At 31.2% G+C, this 10,178-nt stretch overlaps 2 protein-coding genes across 2 annotated transcripts; one reads left to right on the top strand and one right to left on the bottom strand.

Annotated features, from left to right (window-relative positions):
* Positions 1-871: 871 nt before the first annotated feature.
* On the bottom strand, positions 872-3,843 carry LOC133698347 (NADH dehydrogenase [ubiquinone] 1 beta subcomplex subunit 3-B). Its single transcript, XM_062121234.1, has 2 exons — positions 3,510-3,843; positions 872-1,125 (listed from the first exon to the last, which is right to left on the bottom strand). Exon 1 carries the CDS (start codon positions 3,750-3,752, stop codon positions 3,546-3,548), a length of 207 nt encoding a protein of 68 aa, XP_061977218.1. The 5' UTR covers positions 3,753-3,843; the 3' UTR covers positions 872-1,125; positions 3,510-3,545.
* Positions 3,844-6,728: 2,885 nt separating this feature from the next.
* On the top strand, positions 6,729-8,425 carry LOC133698123 (disease resistance protein RUN1-like). Its single transcript, XM_062120948.1, has 2 exons — positions 6,729-7,316; positions 7,841-8,425. Exons 1-2 carry the CDS (start codon positions 6,853-6,855, stop codon positions 8,241-8,243), a joined length of 867 nt encoding a protein of 288 aa, XP_061976932.1. The 5' UTR covers positions 6,729-6,852; the 3' UTR covers positions 8,244-8,425.
* Positions 8,426-10,178: the final 1,753 nt, after the last annotated feature.

The raw sequence follows: 10,178 nt of genomic DNA, 5'->3' as shown, positions 1-10,178 counted from the left end.
ATCAGGAAAGTATTAGATGCATGTGGGCTAAAGAATGAGTTGCGAGTTCATTATGTGATAATGAAGAAAATAACAAAAGTGCCATCTTGAAGTAGTTAGGGATTTAACAAGTGAAATTGTTATTAAAACAGTTAGTGACAGTTATTAGCTGTTAGTGGAAGTTTATTAGTTCGTTAGACAGTTAGAATTGGAAGGAAATTTGGTGTATAAGAGGAATGATTTCTGTAATGTGTTTTTCAAAAAATAACTAAGAAAATCTGCTACTGTAGTTTTCATCTCTCCCTCTTCTTCTTCTATTTCTCCCCCTCAGTTCTTTCAATCTCTTTGTTAATAAGAGTTCTTCACAGATTTCAGGGAAAGAAGGGCAGGGATTTCGGTTAGCAGGTCTTCGCTGTTAGCTACTGTTTCCATTAACAAAGAGAATAATGGTGGTGGTGTTTTGCTTCCTACCGCGTAAAGCATGGTGAATCGTGAAGAGCTACAAAACTGAGAGACAAAGCAGTGTATATATGCAAAAACCCTAGTTCTGAAATAATAATTATTATTTAATCCTTGTGCTTTTTAATGGAATAATAATTTAATCCTTTTATTTGAAAAAAAAAAAACTAATATTAAGTTCTGGATTTTCACATTTGACCATTCCACAAAGCTCGTTAACGCGGTACAACCTCAATTCTCAAAAATAAAAAGCAACAGATATTTTGCATTTGCTCCTCATTTAACTGAAATCCAATCTTTTATAAATTGGAGACCCTCATGAGATCCTAGCGTTAAGAAGACAAGAAAAGTTGGAAGAATGGTCACTCTATTAGATTTGTTTCAAGGAAGCAATGGAGAAAGCACAGAACAAACAAACAAAACAAAAGAAGAATAGAGAAGGATGAAATCTTATTCAAGACAAGATGCATGTAAGACCTTAATGTCTTATCCCGTGGTTGGATTGCCAACATGATCATACAGCAAACAAACATCTACAATGGTCTATGTTCCAAAAACTGGACATACAAAGTAAAATTACCAGACCCCACGTCTCAATGTGAAACAAAGCTTATTGAACCAAATTACTGAGGAGATGGAATTAAAACAAGAGGCAATCCAAGCTTCGGGATCCAGGCAAACATCCATCTGCAAAACCAGTCATCGATAATACAAAAGATTAGACAAAAGAAGAGGGCTTTCAGATCATAATTAGTCTTCATGCATTAGCCTTAACAGGTCTTCCATCAAAACATGTTACCATTTCAATGCGATATAAACAGTGATTTACACAGGTTGAATTAGCAATCCCTCCAAGAATACATCAAGGAAAACCATTTCTACCATGGTGCCAGCTTGTTTTAGTAGGTATTCGGTCAACCATGGGAACCACAACAAGGTGATTATGCAAGACTGCAAACTAACACAGAAACATCTGTCTTACAATTAGTATATCTTAATCATTTCAAGACATTAAAATAACTCATCCTTGTATTTGTGCAATATTAGCTCCGGTATATTGTAGAGAAGAATGCATAACAGAGGTGTGATTTGCAGAAAAAACAAGCAGCCAACCAGTTTACTCATTTCCACATTTTGTTCTGCGAACCATCATTATATGCTTCAAAATTCAAATACTTTGAACTGTAACTTTCTATCCACTCCTTTCTCGTGTTCTTTTAAAGCCATCTTAATAACCACACTTCAAGTCTGCTGATTTCATTAATACATAAAATGTTTAGTGCCTAGCTCATTATTTTTAGAGTATAATCAATTTAATCATGGGTTTATTAAACTAACTTTCAGTTTAACAATAACTTTACAATCATTTAACACCCCAGTTGCACATTCCCTGTTTTAACTATCTTATTTTAATTCCATGTATAACATCTTCCACAACGCGCTCCTCCATTTGTACTTCAAATCCACATCACAACAACATCACACAAGGAAAGGGGGCAATAAATAAAGCAGGCATCCTAAAACATACTCAATTCACTAAAACTGAAAATGATTAAAGAAACCTCAGCATTTCAAAGAAATGCATAATTCTCAGAAAAGCAGCAAGCCACCACAGCCAATGTTTAGTGAATATAATAGATAATCCATCGTATAATTGAGGGTAAAGGAACCTGGATGTGGCACAACAAGAAAAGAACAATTTCAACTGCCACAAATACAGATTCCAAATTTTGGTTCAGTAATTGTATATTAGCGCATTATAACTTGTTGATTTTACATTCTACAGTCTACACAAGGAATTGAAAATCTATTAGCCTTGACGACCAAAAGATTCATCGAGGGATTCATTGTTTTATCAAAGAGCACTAACTCCCATTGCAGCTCAAAATAGGAAAGCACTCTCATGCAAACTACAAACAACCTAATTCCTGTAACAAACTACAAAGATCCTTTTTCTCACTTATGTTAAGCTTGGGAACAAAGTTCCTATTAGCTACCATGACACCATATCCTTTTCTCGTACGTCTTCCCATGCCATTTCTGACCTCTTTCAACCCTTCACCCCTACTACTTTAAACTAATCACTCTTACAGTACCATGTATTTATAAATTTAACACCTTAATGGTAAAAAGTATGAAAGAAAAAATTTCCCTCAACCGGCCCTTCTGAATCCAGTTTTGCAGCATTCATCGTCTTCCAGTGAAATAAATTATAATAAATCCTAACACATCTTTACATTCATCTTGATATCCTCATTTCAACTCTGCCTCTATCATAAAATATTTTTTGTTCATGTCAAGCAGTCACAGCCTAATTGTTCATGATAATTAATAAAAGGTAGACAATGATGCAGCACTCCAGTTGCACTTCTCAGTTTTAATCATCCTATTCTGATTCTATGGCTAAGATCTATGTTAATGGCCCCTCCTTTTTTACAACAGAGCCTAGGAACCGAAAATGATCATCATGAGCACCTGTCTACAATAGAATCCAACAGCGCTCCATTCTTGATTCCTCAGGTTTCCAACATTAATGTGATATACTCCCAATAAAAACTACATACGACTCCAAAAGTTTTGAGGAAAAAAAGACAACGCAGGCAAGTGAAAAAACATGAAACCTCTTCAAAGAAAAGTACAAATAATTTAAAGAAACCTTAAAATTACACAAAAATTCACAATTTCATAAACAAGATACTTCAATCATCATAGAAAATACAAGAACAAGAAAACACACTCATGTCACCAAACCAAAATCACAAGTCAAACCCTAATAGTTCATATAATTATTAATTACAAATATATCCAAATCAGAACAACCTCCAATTTCCAATTGACAGCAACAAAAATCTCTGGTAAATCAAACAATTAAGAGTTTGCATCACCATAGTCAATCACATTACATAAAAGATCCAAACTTTTTTCGCAGAAATTAAAAAACAAGAAAACCCATTTGCAAATTACCCATAATTTCAAATCCAAACCAAAAAAATCAGTCAAATAAACATCAAAACAGATATGAATCACAGAACCCACCATTAAATTTTTTTAAAAAATATAACCCATCTTACCTCAAGGAAGAAGACACACAAACCAACATCCTCTAATCAGTGAGAGTGAGAAGAGGAGTGGTCAGAGGAAGGAGCATAAATCTTGTTATAGACTTGCTCTCCAACAAGATAGACGCCAAAGGCTACAAGAGCGATGCCGAGGCCCGGAGTGGCGTGGCGGAATTGGTTGGTGAGCATGGGATGCTTCCTCCATTCGTCTCTTCTCCTGAAGAACTCTCCTGTTGATCCCAAAGGTTTCCCCATTTTCTTCTCTGTTTTTTCACTTTCTTTTTTCCTTACTGATTTGCAGTTACTGGGTTTACTTTAGGTTTGTATGTTTGTTTTATGAGCTGAGGTCTTTGTTTTATTTAACCTAATGTCTTAAAATGCATGTTCCCTGTAAAACAAATTTCAAATTTTATTATTTTATTAAAAAAATTAAACTGATATTTTTTTTCTCCAATTATATTTAATTTTATACGGTTGATATACCTAAATATCATAATTTAAAACTTAATCTGGAGGAAGATGAAATAAAATTAGAGAGGATTGGTTTTATAACTTTTTTTAAAACAAAAAAATATTGTTTTAATTAAAAATTAATAGCTCAGTTTTGATTGAATTATCGAACCAATTAAGTTTTTTTTTAATTAAAATTATGAATTGACTTATAAGATTGGTTTCGAGTATATTTAATGGGACATTTAAGTTTTAAAATAATAAATATAATTAAAATATATATATATATATATATATTGATATAATATTTATTTTTTTAATTGATAAAAAAATAAATAATACTAGGTGGAATAAAAAAAAACTTTATCTAATTTGTGCTCTAGAGATGTGCTTGCTACGAGAGACGAAATGTGAGAATGGATGAGAAGGGAAGGATAAGGTGTTTTAAATATTTTTAAAAAAACGTTTTGGAATGTGCTTGGGAAGTATTAAATTAAAAATTTTAAAATATTTTTTTATAATTTTAATATTTTAATATTAAAAATAAAAAATATATAATTTTTTATAAATTTTCAATTAAAAAATATTTTTATAAAAACATCATTACCAAAAAGGCATTAATTACTTTCATAGAAGATTCACATGATTATTTTCATGACAAATTTCATTACATAAAGTACATAAATTATGAAAAAAAAATTCAAACAAAGTAATCAAGATAATATTAGGAAGAAAATGTACACAAATTACTTTAAATTTATATTGAAATAACTATAACTATAATAAATTATATGTATATAAATTTGAGTATGGAGGTTCAATTAGATCTACCCAAATAATTCAGATAATATTTTAAAAAGTTTTCACTACTTTGTTTTTTTTCGTGTACTGATATTTTTTCTGAACTCCCAAGCTCCTGCCTTATTATAAGTGTGTTTGAAATTGTGATAACGGTGATGGTTTAAAGTGTTTTTTGTTTAAAAATACATTAAAATAAAAAAAATTATTTTTGACATCAACATATCAAAACGATGCGAAAACATAAAAAAAATTACATTTTAAGTAAAAAAATAATTCAAAATTAAAAAAATCAATTTGCATCGCGTTCCCCCAACACACTCTAAATCTTCTATGGTAACTTAACATTCAAACCTCTCAACCCAATCAAGAGCTTAGAAAATAACTTGGGTCGTGTTTGTTTCTCGAAAACTGGTTTTCAAGAAATCACTTTCCAAATTTTTCTGTGTTTGTTTGCCATTAGAAAAGTTGGTCAGTAGAAAATACTTTTTAGTCAAAGAAAAATTTGACTTGGTTTCTATGAAAGTATTTTCCTTTTATTTTGGACGGAAAACAATTTTTAGAAGTTGTGAAAAATTTAGCAATGTCATATTATTTACTGATTATATCAAATTTGGTCCTCAAAGTTTTGATTGCTATTTATATTTTGTTTTAAATATTTGTTTTTCAATTTTATTCCTTAGAATTAATTTTTATATTAATTTTGGTTCTTATTTTTATAATTATCATTTGCTTTTTTCTTATTATTTTTAATTGAAATTTTTTATCTATCAAATTTGGTCCTTATTTTTTTGTTTGTTACTTATTTTATTTGAAATAATTTATGAAATGTTAATTATTATTATTTTAATTTCTTCTCTTCATCTTTTTATTTTTTTATTTTTTAGATTTGATCTCTATTATTTTGATTATTATTTATTTTATTTGAGATAATTTATAAAATTATATTTTTTTTCAATTTCACTCTCATTTAACCTTTTAATTTGTAAGATTTGTTCTTCATTATTTTTAATCAATTTGAAGATAATAAAACATTAATAAGTTATTTTCCAGCTTATTTTTCATGATATAATCAAACACTGGAAAATGTTTTCATTACACTACCAAACATAAAAAAATAATTCATTTTTTTAAAATTCATTTTCCGAAACAAAAACAACTTTTTAGCAAATAAATGGTGACTTGGTACTTGTTAAATTTCCAATGAACCTCATCAGCAATTGGTTGAATTGGTCAAGCCCCAAACTCCATTAGCCTACAATGTGGTATGTATAGATTATCAACTTTTTAAATATATATATTTAGAAAAAAATCTACAAATTATAGTTTTTGCTGTTTAAATAGAGTAGATTTTAAAAAATTTATAAGTTATAGTTTTTTTTTGTCAGATTTTTTAAATTGAGTTTTTAGTAAAACCATATAAAATTATGATATATATTTGATTAACTAAAAAACTTTTTAATATAGTCAGAACATAATCTAAGTTATAGTTTTTTCTTAGTCAGATTTTTAAAATTGAGTTTTTAATGGGATCATATATAAAGTTGTGATACATGCTAATTAACTAAAAACTTTTCAACTATATATAATTAAAATAAAATATAGATCATAATAAAAAATAATATAAATTATATATATTTTGAGAACTTACCTAATAATTTAAACTATTAGATTAAGTTGGTTTTTAATATAATATTAAAATTTTAATTACTAAATAATCACGAATTTAAATCTCATCATCTTAATTCAAGTTCAAATTGATATATTTCTTTTTAATTAAAATTAATTAATATCACAAAGTATTACTGTGGCACGTATAAATTTCAAGGAAACCTCATCTAGCACCTTGATATGATTCTTCTCAGTAGACCGTTGTATACTGCACTGCAATGCCGGTCAACATCTGCTGCTACCTTGAAACTTCGATGAAAACGCGTGTGGAACATTCCTAGAAATTAATATGACAAATACAGAAGACAATTAAGCATCGACAAGCTTCAATGGTTTTATTTTTAAGATAACCAAATAGTTTTCATATTCTCTCCTAATTCTTTCTGTTCAAGAATAATTCTCGCGAGCCCTTTGAGAGTTTTTCTTGTATTGATCGATGGCTTTTACGTCGTATACTTACCAGGTGTTCTTGAGTTTTAGAGGCGAAGACACCCGCAAGAATTTCACCGATCACCTTTACTCGACGTTGTCCAAGGCAGGGATTGTCACGTTCAGAGACGATAATAGCATCCAGAGAGGAGAAAACATCGAGTTAGAAATAGAGAAGGCAATCCAAGAATCGCAAATGTCAGTTGTTGTGCTCTCTAAAGATTATGCTTCTTCGACATGGTGCCTAGACGAACTTGTGATGATCATGGATCGTAAGAGGACTGCTGGACATATTGTTCTACCTGTTTTCTACGATGTGGATCCATCTCAAGTTGGGGAGCAGACAGGGAATTATGCTGAAGCCTTTGCTAAACACCAAGATCATTTCCAGGATGACATGGAGAGGGTAGAGAAATGGAAGGCAACACTCAAAGAAGTTGCATACCTGGGAGGGATGGTTCTACAGGATAGGTATGATCAAATTATACGCATCCCATATTTCTGATCACTACTTGATCTCGTATATATATATATATATATATATATATAGTCGAAAAGACAGATAAAAAAATCTTTTTAGTATAGTTTTGAGGTGAATTTCAGTCATGGAGACATGTCTCTTCTCTTATCATCTATCGAGACAGTAATAAAAAGCTATCTTAAAATGATGAATTGATCATTTAGGAAAAATATACTTTGCATATGGAGAGGTACGTAGAATCTTAAGCTTTAAACATTTTATAATGATGCAAGGAAAACTGAAGCAGATGAGCTTTCCAAGGAAAGATAAAAGAGGGGCTGTGCAGAAAAGCATAAACAATTAATATATTGCTTTTCCTATTTAATCCTGCACAAAAGATTTCGATATGGTTAGAGATCCTGCACGAACTAACCTGTCTCATTCGATAAATTTCTTTGTTCTAGGAAAACTGCAACTTTTTTTAACATCTTGAATAGAGTTTCCGTTTTGTTTTTTATTTTGTTTTGAGTTGCAGGCACGAGTCACAATTCATTGGAGACATAGTTGAAGAGGTAGGAAAGAGACTGGACTCCACTGTACTGCTTGCTCCTTATATTGCCTGGCATAGATACCGGATGCTCGTGAAGAAGGCGAAGATGATTGTATACATACTCTATATCATATTTATTTGGATTTTTGTTGGTTTGTTTCTCTACAAATTTATCTGCACTTGGATATTCCTACAATCAGAGTTTGACCGCCATCTCAAAGGCGACCAATATGATCGAGTAAGTTGGAAAATAGGAAATGGACCCGATAGAGCTGGGACCGAGCAAGATTTTGTTAGGGAATTACTCCGCAGCACTGGGACCAAGAAAAATATTGATATGGGAATCAAAATCATGTGTTCGTTGGTGCTAGCATTCTGTCTGTCATAATATTTGATACAATCTTTCAAGATTATGATTAATGTCAGAACTTCTCTAGATCTCTCGAGATTACGATTTATGTAGCAAATTAAAATCTGTTGATTGTTTTTCCTATAGACATGTATAAATGAACAATACTGTTCTTGCACATTTCAAGATGTAGCCCTTCATGATTTATGTTCTTCGATGAAATTGTTGAGTTGTAATATCTGTAGGGTTGTTGGTGAAGATGTGGTTGGAAGCAAATGATGCATTCCAGGTAGAAAAATGGATATAAAAGGAGTTGAAGAGAGGAAATACTTGAGCAGGCAGTGTACCAGGTGAACTAAAAGGATTTTCATGTGAAGTCCGTTGTTGGAGGCTCTATTTAGAAACGTGGTTGAAATTGTTTTTTAATTAAAAATTAATTTAATTTTTTAAATAGTTTTAGATTGTTTTGATATCCTAATTTAAAAAATAATTTTTAAAAAATAAAAAAAATATTATTTTGATATATTTTTAAATAAAAAATATTTTAAATCATAATCGATACCACAATTTCAAACAAACCTAAAAAGAAAAACACGTCAAGTTTAATTTTAGATCATGTTTTATATAGTGTATTTCAAGATTAAAAAGTATGAAATTGATATCTTTTAATCTTAAAACATAGTTTGTAAACTTATTAAATTAATATTTTTTTAATCTTGAATGCACAATATATTAAGATTAAAAAAATATTAAATTGATAACTTTTTGCCTTAAAATATTAAGAACTTAAAAGTTACAGTCGTTGACGCCATATTGATCCTTCCAGGCCACACTCTCCCATCACTTTTCATTGCCACCTATTTATGAGTAAAAGACCTTGCTTGCATCCAAGGCTCCCATAGAAGTTCAAGATGGTGTGCTTATTTTTCTAGTTTAATAGAAAAATATTATGTATAATATTAAAAAAATAATATTTAAAATCAGTATTAAAAACCAATGTGATTGGACAACGTGAATATTGCTATTTAAGCAGTGTCGTGTAATACTGAAAGCATTTGTATAGTGGCATCCATGCATATATTTTTTACTAATCTCTTAAAATCATGAATTTAACAATTGTCATAACCTATTTTTAGATTCTTTCCAATTACATTTTCTTTTCTAAAAAAAAAAAACACCGAAACAATGCTGTTTTAAAAGACATTGTTCTTCCTTTTCCCTACGCATACAGAGGCAGGGAAGAAGAAGATTTTAAATTGTTTTCCACACTCTCTCTCTTCCTCTTGACCACTCACCCGACACAACCCATACCTCTACATGCCTTGCCACCACGTCAAAGAAAAGACAGAGGTGTCATGCCTTGCAAACGGGCGGCCACCTTACCCTATAGAGGTAAGGCAACCCCGCTCCCCCCTGCACCACGATGGGACATAGCAGGGGGGCTCCCTCTCCTCCTACTTATAAATAGAAGGGGTGGAGAATGAACAAGTTAGGGGTAAAAAACAAAGAGGGACGTTTGTTTTGAGAGTTGAAAAACAAGGGGGGATAGAGAGAAAGAAGAGAGGAGAAGAACGAAAAATAGGGGACATTTTTTAAGAAAGATGGAAAGCAAACGAGATATTGGAGGGGGGAAAAGAAAGAAAGAAAAATAACATAATATAGAGAAGGGGACTAAAAAAGAAAAAAAGGAAGAGAAAACCAGGGGAACGAAGATACAGAGAGAGAGAGAGAGAGAGAGAGAGAGAGAGAGAGAGAGAGAGAGAGAGAGAGAGAGAGAGAGAACAACAAGCACCAAAGAAATCTTCCTCAGATGTTGTCACTCCAGGCCTCCATCTTTAGCAAGCACCAACACCAGGGGAACCAGAAGATAGAGGAGGGTTGGAGTTGACGAGAAAATAGAAGGAAAGACTAAAAAAACAAAAGAACAGAGGAGAATAACAATAACCTCTCTCTCTTTATCATTGGAAGTAGCAC

Source organism: Populus nigra, chromosome 7, assembly GCF_951802175.1.
Source record: "Populus nigra chromosome 7, ddPopNigr1.1, whole genome shotgun sequence".
NCBI lineage: Eukaryota > Viridiplantae > Streptophyta > Magnoliopsida > Malpighiales > Salicaceae > Populus > Populus nigra.
This window is presented reverse-complemented; position numbering and strand designations above follow the sequence as displayed.